Source organism: Astyanax mexicanus, chromosome 17, assembly GCF_023375975.1.
Source record: "Astyanax mexicanus isolate ESR-SI-001 chromosome 17, AstMex3_surface, whole genome shotgun sequence".
NCBI lineage: Eukaryota > Metazoa > Chordata > Actinopteri > Characiformes > Acestrorhamphidae > Astyanax > Astyanax mexicanus.
In genome coordinates, this window is record NC_064424.1 from 21,419,296 (window position 1) to 21,438,989 (window position 19,694).

A 19,694-nucleotide genomic window follows, 5' to 3' on the forward strand; every position below is an offset into this window, starting at 1 on the left:
CTGAGTAAACAGCACATCTGAAGTTCATGCTCAAGTCGAGGAGGTGAAAAAAGGACAGGCTGTTTGCTTTTGCTGTTTTTGCAGCTATAGCTGCACAGCTGCACCAAGAGATGTGGTTGTTGGTTACAAGAGAGAAGAACGTAGCGCATGCGTAAAAGCTAAAAGATGCATGAATTCCGATTTTATTGTTCACATTCATGTCGCATGTCTGTGGATCGGATATGTATCCGACTTAGGACCACATATGAAAGTGACTCAAATCTCATTTGAAAAACAAATTGGATTTGGCACGTTCACACAGTCATGAAAAAAATCAGATCTGAGACACATTGAGAAAAAAAGAAAAAAAGATTTGAGTCACTTCAGCCTGGTAATGTGAACGTAGCTAATGTCTCCAATGAAAGCAGGCAAACTCTTAGGAGCCAGAGATTTGGACATTTCCTTGGTTCCACCATGTGTTTGCTTGTATAATCTAACACAGTTTGAGAACCACTGGTTTACTGTATCAAAAATGTGAGATCAAATGGAGGAGGCCTTGGTGTATATATATGGTCATATATGTTGCATATCGTCGCCGTCCTATGAAAAACACTTTTCTCCATTTTTGTTGATTTTAAGTTTACTACATAATTTGAACAGATAAACTGTCCCTTACACTGTGCCAAAATTTCTTGATGAACAGACCAATAGAAACTCTTCAAAATGACCTGAAATAAACTCATTTTACATTGATTTCCATTGAAAGTTTACAAGGTTTTTCCTCTCTCCTGTAAAGTTGCTGTTTTAAAGCTAAGTGTTTTTCATTGGACAGCGACAATATACACACAGTGTACTCTGTTAAAATAGAGGAACTTCTAGGGGTGAAACTTCAGAAGAACCCATTCAAGTATGAGATTGGGACCACCGTTTTGTCTTGTGTTGATGTAGATTAAGGATTTTTCTGATTTACACTGCAAAAAATCCATTGGCAAAAAACTAGACAAAATATATGCAAATTGAGACAAATATATGTATATTAAGCAAAAAAAATCTGCCAATGGGGTAGGCAAAATTTTCTTGGTAAGATTTTTTTACAAAAAGCAATGGCAAAGTCTCAAAATGATTGAAGTAACACCTAAATCATGCAAAAAAGTCACTTTTCTTGGACACAAGAATCAGAATAACTTGATTGCTACTTGATTGTGCTTATTTTAAGCAAAAAAAACTAACACTTACAATGCTTAGGAAGACAAAAAGTCTTATTAGAGAAGAAAATAAGATTTATTGCCTTAAATTTAGAAAATTTCACTTGCTAAGATTTAGTTTTTTTTTGCAGTGGATCACATACAAACGTGACACAAATCTGATTCGAAAAAAATATATATTCTTTTGGGGTTTCTCCACAGTTTAAAGAACAAATTGAAGAACCCCTGAAAGTTTAACAGTAGTATATTATATTGATGTACAGGGCTGACTTGAGTCACTACAGATTCTTAAGAAGTTCTTGTTAGACTGTTTTGAAAAAGAGCATCTGTGAGCAGAGCACGGATTATTATCACCAATTTATTATAAGCTTCTTGCCTCTGTATATGGACCAAGAGACTCGAGCCAGTATAATATACAGCAATTCTTCTCTTTTCTTCACTAAACAACACAACCTGAGGCCAAACAGATCACAGGCCTCAATCCCCAAATCATTCCAAATCCAAGCTTCAAGCTCTTCTCCACCTCCTGCTCTTTAAATCTACTGTATGTTTAGGCTAAAGGCAGGACCAGGCTGAGGAGCAGAAGGGCTATCTGTCCCTTGTTTGTCTCTTGGCTCTGTTAGCTAAGTGCATTCCAAACAAGTGTTTGTCTTCCAGCTATGGAAGGTTTTTTTTCTCTCCCTGGCTATAAAGCTGTCTGCTTAGTCGCGGCGCTTGAACATCTGATTGGCCCTCACTCCGAGTAACAGCATGCTACATCAGCCCCCACGAGGCCATGCAGTTGCCCTGGATGGAACATTCACCGGGGGGATGATGCTCCACCGCACACGTGCTCACGCACACACTCACACACACACACGTTTACGTCACGGCAGAAAAGCTTCCCAACGAGGGACAAGCAAGGAAAGAGAAGACAACAGAAGAGGAGGAGGAAAAGTACCATGACGTCTTTAGACCATTGTTACACAATGAACACTGTAGACTACTAGAATAACCCTAATATTTATAGAATATAGTCATACAATATAACACTTCAAGAATAAAGTTAAATATAAAATATTAATATTTTGAGAATAAATTTGTAATATTTAGAGATTACTGTTGTAATATTTTAAGATTTTTTTTTTTCATTTTGGGAATAAATTTGTAATATTTTGAGAATACTGTTGTAATTCTTTAGGAATAATTTTTTAATATTTTGAGAATATTTTTGTAATTTTTTAAGAATAAATTTGTAATATTTTGGGAATACTGTTGTAATTCTTTTGGAATAAATTTGTAATATTTTGAGAATATGTTTGTAATTTTTTAAGAATAAATTTGTAATATTTCGAGAATACTTTTGTAATATTTGAAAATACTGTTGTAATTTGTTTGGAATAATCGTGTAATATTTTGAGAATAATTTTGTAATTTTTCAAAAATAAAGTTGTGATATTTTGAGAATAAATGTGTAATATTTTGATAATAATGTTTCAAGAATAAAGTCGTACAATATGCCATTTTAGGATTTAAGTAATAATATGTTGAGAATAAAGTCAAAATTTATAGAGAATCATGTCTTAAAATTGTAAGAATAAAATCTTAATATTAAGAGACAATGTAGTAATATTTTTAGAAATAAATTTGAAACATTTTGAGAATATATTTAATAAAAATCTGAATATTTAGAAAATAAAGTCTGAATATTTAGAATATAAAGTCTGAATATTAAAATAATAAAGCCATAATATTTAGAAAATAAAGTTGGAATATTTAGTAAATAACTTGGAATATTTAGTAAATAAAATCAGAATATTTAAAAAAATTCAGTCTGAATATTTTGAGAAAAAAAGTCGTCACATTTAGATAATAAAATGATAATCTTCATTATAATACTTTTATTAAATGGCATTATTATCAGAATTGTTGCATTATTACAGTCAGAGTTTGCAAAAGGCATAGTAACACCATGTGTTATAAAGAGGAATGCTGAGGATAGTTCTTATCAATAAACTAATGAATAAAAATAAATAAATACGCATACTCAAATCACCTCTTCTCTGTTTTTCTCCTTTGGCTACTTTAGCTTTTAGCATGCTTTAGTTGCTCCATGGCTGAAGCACTGAAATGTATCAGCCTTGGTACTAAGTTAACATTCATCTAGGAGTAGTAAACTGCTTGTGTGGGACAGAAGAGTGGGATGAGATGAAAGAGGGAGATCTGCTGTTGTTTTTCTTGTGTTTTCCTCTCTTTTCTCGTCCTCTCTCCAGGCTTGAATCAACAGCACCAGAGGCTCTATCAGTCTCCCTGCCCAGGAGGCTCAGAGAAAGCCCTCAGCTGCACCTACTTCAGCATACACACATTTTTTGCGGTCCTCTGAGGAAAAGAGAGGAAGAGAGGTGTGTGTGTGTGTGTGTGTGTGTGTGTGTGTGTGTGTGTGTGTGTGTGTGTGTGTGTGTGTGTGTGTGTGTTTGGGTGAGTGTGGCAACAGTGCCCTCCACTGGATGGAATATACACACATATAAAGCTTCAATGCAGAAAGAGAAAAGAGCAGATTTTATGAGTAATTTGTAATTTTTAAAGTAGTTTTTAAAAAATGTAATTTTATTTTTACTCAAGTACAGTTTGACATAAGTAATTTACTTCGCCACATTGGAAAACTCCCCGTTACTGAGTAAAAAATAAAATACTGTGGAAAAAAAAAAAATTATGGAATTATAGAATTATAATTAATAATTGTGGAATAACAAGGCAATAACGTCCTCCTGCAATACAAAATGTGCCTGCCCTGCCGGACAGAGCTGTCAGCTTTCAAAACTTCCACATCAAACCTGAGAAAGCATGTGTGGGTAAGTACTTTTATCATAAACAATCTGCTTGAATAAAAAAAAAACATGTAAATAGCAGTAAAAGCATAGCAATGGCAACTTAAAAAATAATAATGAACTGTAAAACTATAAAAATACAGTTTATAGTCACCTATATGACCATAATTTTTAACAGTAAAGAAAAAAAATGGATCAGAGAACCCTATGCCACTTGTTCTATTTTTTTTTTTTTTTTTTTTTTTGGGTGGTCTGAATAAATACTGCTTGAAAGGTTCAAATTATTATGTGGAATAATAGTTAATTTAATTTTTGTTTTGTTGTACTTTTTTACATCAAATAATTACGAGTAACTATGTAACTTTTACTCAAAGTACATTTTAAATTGAGTACTTTTCTACTTTTACTCGAGTAGATTTTTAGATGGGTACTTTTACTTTAGTTTCAGTAGAATTTTAGCAAAGTAAAGGTACTTTTACTTAATTACAATTTATCAGCACTTTTTTCCACCTCTGCCCATTAAGTGTTTAAAAACGAATCCAACTACAAACTACAAACATTTATTTGAATAAAATACAAAAGAACTCAAAGACAAGAAGTGTTTGGCTGAAACATATTGATTTGCTAAGTTACTAATCTGTTAATAAGTTATGGCATGTTAATAATCTGCCATGTGCATGCTGGCCAGTGTTAAAGCAAGTGTTCACCAGATAACACCTCGCAACATACGCAGGCGTGAACACTTTGTGGTCAATGTATACAAAGACCATAGTGTTTGGTTTTACAGATGTCTGCTCTTGCTGCTAATCTTTCAAACACTTTTTGGGCCAGTTTGCTGACAACTTTTATGGAGATGCGGATTTCATTTTCCAGCAGGAAAAATGTGCACTGGTGAGTTCATTAAACGCATTAAACCTAGGGACTAGTAGGCCAAGGAAGACCTCCATTGCTGATGGCAGAGGGATAGTCTATACTAGTGCATTCCAAAAAAAATATTAAATATCGTTAAAAAGTTACTTTATTCAGTAACTTTTTCAGTCCAAAATGTGAAACTCATATATTATATACAGTCATATGAAAAAGTTTGTACCACATACAGAGTCGCTTTTGCATACCTCAGGCTACTCTGGCTGGTCTGTGGATTGTCCTTGACTGTTCTCTCCATTCTTCTTCTCTGCCTTTCTGATATTTTTCTTGGCCTGCCACTTCTGGGCTTAACAAGAACTGTCCCTGTGGTCTTCCATTTCTCATGATTGGATACACCTGGCTATGAAGTTCAAAGCTCAATGAGGTTACCAAACCAATTTTGTGCTTCAGTAAATCAGTAAAAAGTAGTTAGGAGTATTCAAATCAATACAATGATAAGGGTGCCCATACTTTTGCACCGGTCAAATTTTGGTTTAATGCATATTAAACATTTTCTGTTAGTACAATAAACCTCATTTCAATCCTGAAATATTACTGTGTCCATCAGTTATTAGATATATCAAACTGAAATGGCTGTTGCAAACTCCCAAATATTTAGAACTAAAAATGATTAAGATTAATAGGGGTGCCCAAACTTTTTCATATGACAGTAATATAGGAGTTTCACATTTTGAACTGAATTATTGAAATTCAGTAATAATTTAACGTCTGCACAAGAGCTCCAAAGTAGTTATTATAATAATACCATTAGAAGAATAAGCGAACCATTAGACACAGTGGTAAAATCCTGAGAAACAAGAAATACTGTGTAAAATATTATTATGAAGAAAAATGTGCATTGGTGAGTTAATTAATTGCATTAATGGCAGGGACTGGTATAGGCCAAGGAAAACCTGCATTGCTGATGGCAAAGGGATAGTCAGTACTAGTCAGTACTAGTCAGTACTAGTCAGTACTAGTGCATCTCAAAAAAATTGAATAAATTCCATTAAAAAAAGTTGCTTTATTTCAGTAATTCAGTCCAAAATGTGAAACTCATATATTATATAGATGTATTACACACAAAGTGATCTATTTTAAATGTGGTTATTCCTTTAATTGTTGATGATCATGGTTTACAGCCAGTGAAAACCCAAAAATCAGAGTCTCAGAAAATTAAAATATTATATAAGACCAATTGGTACTTTTAGCAGTGTGGGCTGCTAAAAGTGTGCCAAGTCCTGCTGGAAAATGAAATCTACATCTCCATAAAAAAAGCTATCAGCAGAGGGAAGCATGAAGTGCTGTAAGATTTTTCAGGAAATCACTGCACTGACTTTGTACTTGATAAAACACAGTGGATCAACACCAGCAGATGACAGACATGACTCTCCAAACCATCACTGATTGGTGGAAACTTCACACTAGACCTCAAGCAGTTTGGACTGTGTGTCTCTCCACTCTTCCTCCAGACTCTGCTCCCTTGATTTTCAAATGAAATGTAAAATTTACTGATGATCAGTGATTGTTTGGAGAGACATGTCATCTGCTGGTGTTTTTATAAAGAGATGCAGATTTCATTTTCCAGCAGGACTTAATTGGTCTTATTTGATATTCTAATTTTCAGAGACACATAGGTTTTGGGTTTTCATTGGCTGTAAGCTATAATCATTAACAATAAAATTATTAAACACGTATATAATAGAATAGATCACTCTGTGTGGAATACATCTATATAATATATGAGTTTCACATTTTGAACTGAATGATATTCTGTTTTTTTTTTTCAGATGTACTAGTAATTTAAGTTAGAAACATCCTTCAGGAGGTTGGTATGTATTTGTCAGAGACCTAAAAGGTACAGTAACACAATAATTACAAGAATATTCAATTCTAATAAACTACAATCAAGTACAAGCACATAAACTCACACAAATGTCCACAAAAGACCTCCAGGAAAATACAATAAATATCTAAAAAATAGAGTGAAAGCCCTTACAATGAGTGATTGAATACCAGTGGTATTGTTGTACTCTTTCAACATCGATAGAACAAGAATATTTTACTGGCAGCAACTTCAAAAGCAGAAAAAAATCAAAATCAATCGACATCAAGAAAAAAAATTATGTGGTGTGTGAAAAACAGAAGAAAAGGAAACAGTAACAGCTCTGAACTGTTTCAAAGCTTCTTTTTTTCTGGCTCCACTAACAGAAAGACAAGTAGGAAGGTGAAGCTGGCTGCATTTAGGATTTTCTATTCCACCTTAAATAGTGAATAAGTTTAGTTTAATTTACTTTACTTTATTTTATCAATTAAGGTGGAACTGAAAATTGAAATACTCTATAAAGACCTTTTATATAAGTGTCGTGTAATTTTGTTGTGTAGTTTTGCCAAAACCTTTGTAGTTTCAAGTAAAGATGCTAACCACACACCAATGTCTTAGCCTTGAGCTAATTTATTAACTGCAAGCTAACAAGCTAATCATTAGCATTTACATGCACTGTAGTCTAAAGTCTGTATGTTTTGATGCCTGTATCTCAAGCCATGCTGTATTATACTAAAGTGCCACATGTCCTTGGATAGGAACTAGTTACAGTTAGTGTCCCATGACTTTTGCCATGTCCTGTGGAAGCTGAAGAACGCTGCCCTGAGCTGCGAGATATATGTATGGAATTTTGGAGAGAGATTACTGTTTCAGAAACATATCTTAAAAAATCTAAAAAAAAAAAAAAAAAAAAAATTGGCTGCTGCACTTGCGCTCATCTCCACAACAAAGTGGGATTTCTCCACAATCACGCTGATCTATTTCTGCTCTCAGAAAGTTGATTGGACCTATTTGCTGAATTTTATCTGTATATTGAATACTTTTTTCCATTCATATGTAATAAAACTGGATCTCCTCATTAACTACAGTACATCTCTCGTAATTTTATCTTTCATGACATATTTGAAGCACACATGACACTGAGGATTGAGGAAATGTAATGCTCTTTTTTGTATTTAACCTCACACACAAGATAACACCTCACAGCGTATACTGACGTGTACAGGTAACACTTTACTATTTATATCAATTTTAGTATTTTCAGTATTATATTAGCGTCGCTTAATGCACCTTGTGTATGAAAATAGACCAGAAAATAGACATTCATTGATAGACTGTCTTATAATTCGGTCCAAAAATTATGGAATATGTCCTCTTCTATAAATGGTTTGAATTAAGCAATTCATACTTTGTTACCATACTGAAGTAGAAATGTTTCTATACTCTATAAATGTTTCTATCTATACTTTACTGGAGTAATTATTACTACTCCTTACATTTAAAAAAATAGCCTTGTTACTCCTATTTCATTTCCTAGTCTGAATTTTACAATTGCTTTTAGCCCAAATTCTGCCTAAATGCATTTTGCCATCTGCTGAAGCTCCCATTTAAGAGCTGGTGATTAATAGGCTTTACATCTACACAGCAAAATGAGAAAAAACTAAAACCGGTCTGGAATGCAAATAAAATAGTTTCCAACAACTAACTACTTAAATAAATCATGTATACATTTCTAAAATTATTATCTATGTGATTTGTACCTTTTTCTCCAAACATAGTAGAACAGAGAGGCCAATACCTTTATTTCTGCTGTAGGCTGAAAACATTTGGGTTTGATATAAAAAAAAAAAATGGATATGCATCTAATAAGAGGAGACTGAAGGTAGTAACCCCTTAAACAATCACCATCACTAAAGAAAAATGTAAAAGGTCAAAGGCTTGATGGAGTTATTGCAAGCCAATTTGGACTCGCAACAAAATATTTACTCAGTAAATAAATCTTATTTACTTGAATCTATTTTAAGATTACCTGTTACACTATTGCTCACAAGAAAAAAAAATGGTGGTTTCAGATAAAATGTGCTGTTTTCTCAACTGTTTATCAGGTACAGATGGCAATACCTAGACATAAAAGCTGAAATGTTGATCTTTTTGATTCATATTCATCTTTTTATGTGAAACGAAAATGTTTTCAGTCTACAGCAGAATTAAAGGGATAACACCTCACAACTTATACTGACATGTACAGGTAGCATTTTGCTATTTAAATCAATTTTAAATACTATTATCTGATGGCATTTGGTATGTCAGTGTATATAGCATACAGTATAGGAAGCATGTGACAACCAGCCTGGTGAAGCTGCAGGAGCTGATGGAATTTGCCTGAGGGTACTGAAGGATGGTGCTATCCAGCAATGAGGAGTTCTTCAGCACTTCGTCTTCAAGCCTAGTCAGAAGTGACAGGAACCATCAGGTACCAGTGCTGGAGAAACATCCGGCCTGGTCACGGATCCAAAGTAATATTTCCTCCATGAATGAAAACAGACTGGTCACACTCATCACATGTCATGAAGACAAGACTGGAGAAACTAACAATGCCTATAAAACATTTTATATTTCACCTTTTATAAATGGTTTGGATAAGGCAATTCACTCGACTTTACTGGAGTAATTATTTTTCAGACTTCTTTTTACTTCTATTTTTTACTATTATTTTCACACAATTATCTGTACTTACAATTACTTACTCTTTACATTTTAAAAAATTGCCTTGTTAGTCCTGTTTCATTCCCTGGTCTGGATTTTACAATTGCTTTTAGCCAAATTGCTTTTAGCTTAAATGCTTTTTGCCATCTGCTGAGGCTCCCATTTAAGAGCTGGTGATTAATAGGCTTTACATCTACACAGCAAAATGAGGGAAAAAAAGAATGCAATAGAATGCAAATAAAATAGTTTACAACAACTTCAATTACTTAAATAAAATCATGAATACGTTTCTAGAATTATTGTCTATGTGATTTGTATCTTTTTCTCCAAAAGTAGTGAAACAAAGAGGCCAATCCCTTTATTAAAAGATGGATATGCATCAAGAGACACAATCACCGAAGAAGAATTTTCTAGGTAAATATTTGTCATACTTTTGCTCACAAGGAAAAATGATGGGTTCCGACAAAATGTGCTATGTTCTGAAGTGTGTATCAGATTAAGATGTAAATACCTAGAAATAAAAGTTAAAAAATATTAATCTTTTGTCTAATATTCATCCTTATATGTCGAATGAAAATGGTTGGCCTTGGTGTTCCATTGAGTTTGGAGGGGAGTCTATATTGTAAAATAATGTATAATTATTAGTGCTGGGCGGTGTTCCGGTTAAATCGGTATACTGCAGATTGAACTAGAACCGGTATGCATTTCTCTCATACCACCATACCTCTGGAGGGCGCTGTGGAGCGCCATGCAGAACAGAACCATTAAAGAAGAGAGTTAAACCCTGGTCTTGCTCCTCCATCAGAGAAATCAGAACACCTCCTGCTGCTGTTTCTACTGTATGAGTGTTATTATCCCAGTAAAATACAGCAGTAACTACAGCCCTTTTAAATATATTAATACTGTAGTTTGAAGGGTGATTGGAATGTATTTGTTAACTGGAGAAAGAAGGGAATTGTAGCTGATTAAAATACTGTACATATAGTAAATTTATATTCAACTTGTATCAACTTTTGCAATAGAGCTTTTAAAAAAATGTGTCTTTAAATACTTAAACATTGAGTATTTTAGGTTTGTTTATAGTGTTTATGGAACTATTTATTAAAATATTTAATTTTGTAAAGGGAGCCGTGTTAAATTAGCTGATTTCTTCATATATTTTGTAATTTTGTGTAAACCCATTACTAATCAAAGCCTTAATTTAAAGCCTTAGTGTTTTATTATTTAAGTACAGTAACTTACAAACCTATATTAAAGCCCAGTCATGCAAAATATAATGATTAAAAAAATTATAATAAAAATACCGTGATATACCGTGAAACCGTCAGAATATTGAAAAATACTGCGATATGCATTTTTGGCCATAGATATATATATATATATATATATATATATATATATATATATATATATATATATATATATATATATATATATATATATGCTAACCTGTAAAAAGGACTAAAACAGTACTGAATCTTTTTTTTTACATTAATGTATTTATTTCACAATGCTTAATCTCTACAAGTAGCTTTTAGATCTTAATAACAAAGAATCTAACTTTACAATAAAATAATTGAACAATTGTTCTGAAAATACAACTCTCAAACCTTAAGTTTGTATAAACCACATACCTCCACCCTGTCCCCACAGGTACCCACCCCGCCATCCATTATAAATGCCTCAGATATCAATCTTTATCCAAAAAAAGTACTGGTAAGCCTCTCCAAAAACCATCTCCATTAAGAGTTTAGAGTTCGATATAGAAATCTCTGCCTTTCTGTTTTTCTTTCCCTCTCAGGAACACTCCAGTGCGGTGGAAACAGTGTACACCTGACTCTTCAGCCTCCTCTTCATCTCCCGGATCATCTGACAAAGAGCCAAAGGGTAGCAGAAGTACACTGCAGCCCAGTCCTCACACACATTGCCCTTCAGATACAGATAGTGCACAAAGAAACACACACAGAGAGAAAAGCAGAGGTTATTCCAGGTATTTCAGACCATGGCTCCAAATCTAATACTCCAGAGGCCATATACTGTATCTATATCTGATTCTGAGTTTAGTATATGGGGGGTATTGAACTTACTATGGTGGGCTCTGCAGCCCAGCTTCCACCACTCACATCCACACAGTTCTGATATAGCTGCAAGTTTTCATTCCAACCAATCAATAGTGCAGCAGATTCCACAGCGGATAAGTTCTATGAGGTGTGCTTGTTTGGAATGAAGACCTACACCCACCGCTAATGAAACTAGTGACCTTTGCTTGAACCAATACTAAAGCTAACAACCCATATGATTACACCTATAGGCCAAATCTAATGGGATAGCAGTATGAGCTGTATGTACTTCAGGGGACAACCTAGCAATGCCCACATCGGTAAAAGTTGATGAAATTAAGGTGTTGCCTTGAGAGATGATGAGATGAAAGATGTTATACCTCTTTTTACACAGGTTAGAACAGATCTATGGGCTTCACAAAAACATGTTTATGAAGTTCTTTACACAAAATCACTCTCGCATCATAAAAAAAATCCCACCACTAGCTCTATTATTGACTGTTTCAATTCCTTTTTCAGAATGAAGAATGAGCCGTTTAAGGGCTTTGTCACTTTTAAACAATAAGCAGCAAATAAGCAGCAAATAATCTGTTGCTGGCCACCCCATGTATACGCTGGGGGGTTGGACAATGAAACTGAAACACCTGGTTTTAGACCACAATGATTTATTGTCCCGACGGACAGTTCTGGTGGAAACTGGAGAGTTGAGGTGCACATTGAATTCTGCCGTGATTTGATCAGCCGTGGTTTTATGTTTTTTGGATACAATCCGGGGTAGCACCCGAACATCCCTTTCAGACAGCTTCCTCTTATGTCCACAGTTAATCCTGTTGGATGTGGTTCGTCCTTCTCGGTGGTGTGCTGACATTACCCTGGATACCGTGGCTCTTGATACATCACAAAGACTTGCTGTCTTGGTCACAGATGCGCAGCAAGACGTGCACCAACAATTTGTCCTCTTTTGAACTCTGGTACGTCACCCATAATGTTGTTGCATTGCAATATTTCGAGCAAAACTGTGCTCTTACCCTGCTAATTGAACTAATTGAACTCTCTTACTGGTGCAATGTGCAATTAACGAAGATTGGCCACCAGGCTGCTCCACTTTAGCCATGGAACCTCCCACACTAAAATGACAGGTGTTTCAGTTTCATCGTCCATGTATGTTGTTATTATTGTCAGCTGGTGTTAAATGATATCTCCCTCAATTTCTGACTTGCCACAGTAGGTGTAGATCCCTCCCTCAGACAAAGTCTGCTGGCTAATCCTGCTCTCTACGGTTCTCAACCAGCAGACTAAAATGATGTTTCTAAAACTGATCCAGTGGGTGAGGGTGAAGGGTGGTACCAAGATGGTCCTATGCAGGTTTTCTTTATTCTGACATCACATACAAGTCCTGACACCAAACTCTTTTAACTCATTTACAGAAAATGGATGAATGTTTTTTTTTTCGCTAGTCTATAGGGGCATGTAGATTTTTGTCATAGAAGACATTATAATCCATTGTACAGAACAATGTAGTAAATGATAATGATTGTGAATGAAGGCATCTGGCTAAAACTGGCCATGCAACTGTGTCCAAGCGACTATGCAAAAAATCACATCCATTTTTAATGTGGGGTGTCCCACACGCATATCACACAGGTCAGTTTAGTGCCTTTTTTAGCATTTATAGAGAATGGCAAAAGTCATGGGACACAAAAGCTCCTGTCTCAAGCCTTTTAGCATTCACAAACCAATAGTTTTACCAAAAAGAACAATAACCCCAACAGCAACCAAGTGGGGTCCAACTACTTTGTGACAAGGCTCAGCACTGTAACAGGACACACAGTGGATTATTGGTTAGCATGTTCACCTCCCAGTGCTAGGGTCTTCGGTTCAAGTCCCTATCTGGGTGGAGAATCCATGTTTTCGGTATCCCCATGTGTTGGTATGGGTTTCCGCCCACAGTCCAAAAACACGGAGGTCAGGTAAATTGGATACTCTATATTGCCCAGGTGTGTGTTTGTGTGTATGCTTGTATGCCCATATATGGATTGGCATGGTTGTTTCTGGTTGAGAGTACGCTGTGTATGATTGGCTGGCGCTTTTTACAGGTTGAGTGCTAATTATAAATATTTGTGGGTAGAATGTGATTGTAAGGCATCCTTGGGATTCTAGGCACTACATGTAACTTCATTCTATTACGAAATATACAAAATGAATATTTAAGAATGTTTGCTGGCCAGACTTTTGCACAACTTCAGTCAGGTGTTATTTTAAACACTATTAGCTTCCTACTATTAGACCCCAGACTAAAGCAGCAACATTGCATTGACTTTTATATTATATATATATGTATAACTCACCCTGATTTTAAAACGTTCTCTAATGCCAACCCGCATAGCGAACGTGGAGCCGGGCAGCAGAGGCAGACACAGGCACTCTCCATACTGATGAGCCAAACTCAAATCCAAACAGCAGGGCACAAACATACCCATCAAACCTGGTGAAGAAACAAAATCAGAGAAGGGTGAAAGAAGGAAAGATGCTCCATTAACTGTATATCATTATTCAGCAGCAACAGAAACTATCTTAAGTTTTTTTTCGCACTATAAGGCGCACCAGATTACAAGGTCATATAACTGTCAATATTATACTGTCAATAATAACTGTCTATTTTCTGATCTATTTTCATACATAAGGTGCACTGGATTATAAGGTACATTTTGTGACACTAGTAAGGAACAGGGGTGTTGCCATATTTTCCTCCAAATCAGCAGGTCTCACTGCTGGGTGGCTGGATGACCTGTAAAGCTAAGCTAAGCTAAATAAACAAAACTGTAATTCTTAAACAAACAAAAAAAATATTTTAAGGTCAAACGAGCACTGGATCTACACAGATTTCTCTCCTGAAAACTTTATTTAGGTGAGTAAAGCGCTTCTGTTTAGTTACAGCTTTTAATCTTAGATTTCCAGATTTCCACTAAGGCTAGCCGCAGTTAGTGGCTAAATTCTGCCTGAAAGCTCAACACTGAGGAACCCTGAGCGCTCCTGTAAGCCAGGGCTATATTAGCTAGCGGTTCATTCCACGTAGCTCAATTTTTAACATGGTAAACACGCACTACACTCCAATATACTCACCTCTGAACGACGTAAGACCTAGCACAGTTAGCGGGTAATGCTAGTGCTCCTCCACTAGCACTAGCTGGGGTAAGCAGCAGGCTACAGGCTGATAATACTCACCTCTGAATGGCAAAAGAGTTAGCGGCTAACGCTAATACTGCTCCAGGCTCAAGTATCGGTGCTGGAGAACTGGAGAACTGAAACCCCTTTATAACTCTGTACTTCAGCAGAGTGGCTTTACTGCTCCTCACAATCTGACTGGTAAAATTCATACATAAGCTGCACCAAATTAAAAGGCGCACTGAAGATTTTTGGGAAAATTAAAGGGTTTAAAGTGAGCCTTTCTAGTGCGGAAAATATGGTATTTGAGTTTAGTTTAGAATATTCTTCTTTAAAACTTATGGGAGAACTCTGGTGTAAAATTGATTTTGGTGTAGTAAAACATGATAAAAAGTACTTACCTTTGATGAATAGCACACCTCCATTCTTCCAGAGTGTTCCAAGATCCAGAAATTTTAACAGTTTGTCCAAACACCCTTTAGACGTGGGTGATGATTAAAAATTTGCCCTTAAAGTAGCTCCACACCTACTTGCTAAAATCCGGAGAGCCCTGACATTAAAACGAGGCATTATTAACTTAAAAAGTGCACAAGAGGCATATTAAAACCCACTGTTTATATCCTATAATGCGAACTTCAGTAGACTCCCCATAGCGTAGCAGCCGGAGCCAGGAGTAATGGCGGCGCTCGGAGCTGAAGCTCAAATTGTAATGCCTCGTTTTAAATGTCAGGGCTTTCTGGTTTCTAGCAAGAAGTTGTGGAGCTACTTTAAGTCTGGATAACTGTGGAAAAAGCGATTTATTGGGGCAAATTATGCCCTGTGTCACCCAGTCTGAAGGATGTTTGGACAAACTGTTAAAATTTCTGGATCTCGGAATGCTGTCGAAAGAACAGAAATGTGCTATAAATTAAAGGTACGTTTTTTTGTTTTTTTTTATCTTGTTTTACTACACCAAAAGTCCATTTTACACCGGAGTTCTCCTTTAAAGGCCTGCCTGTGTCAATAATGTATTTTGTTGTAAGAAAGGATCAGATTGTGGTAGCCAATTTACACTGTTATACAAGGTGTACACTGACTACTTCACAATACATGTATACATTGTATCAAAGTGTCATGTCTTCAGTGTTTTCCCATTACTCTGTTTCTTTTTTAATAAAATCTCAACAATTAACTTTAAAAAACAGTTTAACTGCTCTTGTCTATATGATTTAGAATAGCTTTGGCCCAAGACATCAAGCACACATGTAAATGTCCCTGTAATTAAATATAGAAGGTAGATTAAAATCACCAGTTTCGGCTACGTCAGTTTCGAGCCCACACAAAACCGATTCTCACAGGCTGCTGTGAGCTAACTCTACATTCGTCTGTCACGTCTGTCACGTCTTTTAACCACAGTCTAATCTTTTCTCACGCAGACAACACCGGCGTTTGGTTCATTTCCTCTTACAGGTGCTGCTGTCACTCCACACTTCAAACATCCCCGTGCTCCAGTCGCCCCCCGTCTGCGTGATGGTGGTCACCGTTGTGGTGGTCTCTCCCAGGCCTGGCTGAGTGAGCACAGGAAGCTCCACCCTGTCTCTGCGGCCGTCTGCCCCACGGCCTTCTGGTAAACGTTCACCTGAGTCCTCCATGCTGTGCTCAGGCGACAGGAGAGGCAGCTGTTGCATGGTGAGACCATAGACACACAACCAAGCGGTACGCTTTCAATACTCAAACAGCAGCAGAGCTTACAACGCTTACAACATGTGAGTAATGACTCCTGATAGGAGGGTAGGGGGGTCGAACACTTACATGGTAGTGGCTGTTGGGGCGTGGTCACGTAACAAACTCCTCGGGATGACAGGGGGCTAAGACAAGACAAGAGAAGGGTGACGGGACAGTGTGCTCTTCTGATATCAGCGTGGACGAGACGCTAAACCGTACAGCTGCTCTGGACTGATAAGAGAGCAGCCTCGTCTACACGAACACATACTCAAATTAGACCAAAAAAATTACACACACAGTAAATACACAACAATGGAAAGAAGGGTGGTACGTCTTATACTGTGGAAACACAGCCCAGATTGAGTTCACAATTGCAATAAACTGGTTAAGTTGCAAGAGACTCAAGAGAAGAAGAAAAAAAGACAAAAAAAATGGTCCCACTTCATAAAAAGTGTCTGTAATAACTGTGTAGTTACACGTTAACAACTCATGCTTACTACACCAGTAAAGTTATTACAGAACTTTTTAAGGGGGAACCTTTTTTGTCTTATGTTCGTGCGACTTGTTTAAACTGGTTTAAGGGTGACAAAAATAAAAACACATCCACCTCAGCTAGGGATGCACCATTTTTAACAAAATGAACATTTTTATCACTTATTCCCAAGTAAATGTGGTTTGTCTTGCTTTCTTGAAGACTTTAGTCCCTAAGTCAGGTGAGATACAGTCCAAACTCATGGGAGGAAAGATAATGTGTGTCCAAACCTTTGACAATTACTGTATGTAGTTTTATTAATTTATAAATTACTGCCCATAGATTTGTTCCAAGGTTGAGGCTGCATTCCAAATATGGGCTGCATTTACCGACCACTACGTCACAGAAGAACGTTCTTTATCAAAGGATTCTGTGTATACTGCTGAGAAATGCAGCTGGAATTCACAGAGATTTGAAGGATGCAGCTGATGTATCTTTCAGAATTTACTGCTCACGTCCAATGTGAGGGGTTATATATAAAAAAAAAAGGATAGTGAAAATAACAGTAGACAGAGACTCTAATATATAGTTTGTTTTTAAAATTATTTATGAATTATTTTGATGAAGAAATGAAAAAATAATTGCTTGAGCATAATCTCATGACTTTTACATGTAGCATCACCTTAAATCCTTTTTGTAGACTGTGCCAAGTGTGAGTGTAAGAAAATATCGATATAATGAAGTATCATGATATTCTCGATCCATTTTTAAAAACACAGTATGATTTTTTTTATTATTAGTTTACATGTAAAGATTGGTAATTAAAACGCTGTAGTCTTTTGCTAGATCCCACTGTTCTGATTGGATAAAAAGTTAACTTCTCTTTTGCTCAGATTTGATAAATATGTCAGATGTTTATAACATGACAGTCTTCCTAAAATTAGTTTTAAATCATCACAATATACGGTCATATATTAAATCATGTATTGCGATACGTATCATTTTGCCATGGTTTGGCCGATACACAGTGCTAGTGCCAAGTGTTTGATTAACAGGCTAATGAGAAGAAGTCTACGTAAAACAGTCCTACATCAACTGTAGCCTATGGAACACAGCTAAAAAATAAAAGAGAAAACACACCCATCCATCAACACCAATCCAACCTACCAGACCATTCTATGTTTTTATAATCAATATATTAATTATAAATTACACTAAAGGGATGGCAATGCCAGAACACTGATACCATTCATAACAATACTCTGTCCTCTTTCAACTCAGAAACAACATTCAATTTTAAGAAAAAAGTTTACATTAGGGACTGCTTCTTTATAAATATATATTTTAAGATTTTGGACACATTCAACAAACCAGCAGACAAACCAACAAAGAACAAAATGACTTAAAACAATCCCTGTTCAATAGTCTTATCCTGTACAGATCCAGTCAAATGTTTGGACACACTTTAAAATCAGTGCTTCGTTATTTTAAAAATGTCTGCATTGTAGATCAATACTAAAGTAATACAATCTATGAAAAAAACCCAAATGGAATTATTCAGCAAACAAAAAAAAGATTAAACAAACCAGAACATGTTTTTTTTATTTTAGATTACTTAGACAGCTCTTGCTTAGACGACAGTTTTGCGCATCTTGGCTGGATTTTCTCAGTCAGCTTTATGATTAAGGGTCACCTAGAATGATCAGCTTTCAGTTATGATGAAACTGGCTCTCATCAGGACCACCCCAGGAAAGGAAGATCAAGAGTTACCTCTGTTGCACAGGATAAGTTCATTAAAGTTACCGGCTTTAGAAACTTCAGCATATTCATGTGTTCATTTATAATGTGATGAATTATATTAATTTGGGGGTTCAATGTATTCCTACCCTCAACACACAATAAGCAGCTTGATTAAATGGCATTCAGTGCAAAAAAACACACACACAAACACACTGGGCTTCTTAATCTTACATAACTGGCCTACTGAGTGACCCTCATTCAGACAATACAGAGAAAAAAAAAATCCCAAAAATCAAACATCACCCGTGCCACAAACCCTACACCCAACAATGGACTGGATACTGTACCTCCTCTCTGTGTGTGCAGCTCCCTGGTGCAGGCAGAAAGACTCAGATGAGGCTGAAGAGCATGTCTTGTCGAGGTTGACTTCTCACCTCATTTCCTGCTCCTGCACGCCCAATGCACATTCTACTGATGACATCCCGTTTTACTGTGCTACACTGAGCTCTGCCTCTGAATCTGCTGCGGGTTAACTCACAACAACACAAGAGACAACTCAGCGGCAGACCTCAGACCTCCATCTCATTATTTATAAAACAGTGGTTTTAATAGATTATAAGAACAATATTTAATAACGATTATTCATGATTCCTTCCTTTAGGCTAATCTTTTGATTATGGGTATTTAAATGTGAATAAAAGTATTTGTGATTTGTATTATAGATGCCAATCCTTAAAAAAAAAAAATCTGATTATTTTTTTTTTAAATGCTGATGATTAACTGTATTTTTGGGAAAGGGACCGTAATGGTGTAGAGCAGGGGTGTCCAAACTTTTTTTGTTGGGGGCAAGAAGGAGAAATATATTTGAAGTCACGGGCCACACTCTGTAATAGAACAACTAATGAAATATACCACTTTAAATAATACTTTTTTCCTGATTATTTCATTTACACACCATTTTACTTGACTTACTATCTTTATCTTTGACAGTGTTGTGTAAACTAAGATTTTTTAAATTGATGTTTAATTTCATTATGTCTACTTACGGCAACTTTTAGACTCTTTGGCCCGTTTTTCTGCGCTAGAAATGCGCACCCTCTCCGATTGTATTGTCTTTGGCACGTT

General features: G+C 36.0%; 1 protein-coding gene across 3 annotated transcripts; it reads right to left on the reverse strand.

Moving 5' to 3' along the window:
- Positions 1-10,924: 10,924 nt before the first annotated feature.
- Positions 10,925-19,011, reverse strand: plac8l1 (PLAC8 like 1). Of its 3 annotated transcripts, XM_049466631.1 has the most exons (5): positions 18,917-19,011; positions 16,445-16,500; positions 16,101-16,311; positions 13,837-13,973; positions 10,926-11,357 (listed from the first exon to the last, which is right to left on the reverse strand). In XM_049466631.1, exons 3-5 carry the CDS (start codon positions 16,282-16,284, stop codon positions 11,226-11,228), a joined length of 453 nt encoding a protein of 150 aa, XP_049322588.1. In that variant the 5' UTR covers positions 16,285-16,311; positions 16,445-16,500; positions 18,917-19,011; the 3' UTR covers positions 10,926-11,225. The 3 variants fall into 3 exon arrangements, with proteins under 3 accessions (XP_007247074.3, XP_049322588.1, XP_049322589.1); XM_049466632.1 differs by lacking the exon at positions 18,917-19,011 and having other exon boundaries at positions 16,445-17,324; XM_007247012.4 differs by lacking the exons at positions 16,445-16,500; positions 18,917-19,011 and having other exon boundaries at positions 10,925-11,357; positions 16,101-16,425.
- Positions 19,012-19,694: the final 683 nt, after the last annotated feature.

Bases quoted from the DNA above. Each gene is read 5' to 3' on its own strand.
- plac8l1 (XM_007247012.4), bottom strand. From the start codon at position 16,320: ATGCAACAGCTGCCTCTCCTGTCGCCTGAGCACAGCATGGAGGACTCA. The intron at 13,974-16,100 runs GTAAGAGGAAAT...TTTCTTCACCAG, and splicing joins GTGGAGTGACAGCAGCACCT to GTTTGATGGGTATGTTTGTG. The intron at 11,358-13,836 runs GTGAGTTATACA...CTGTATCTGAAG, and splicing joins GAGAACGTTTTAAAATCAGG to GGCAATGTGTGTGAGGACTG.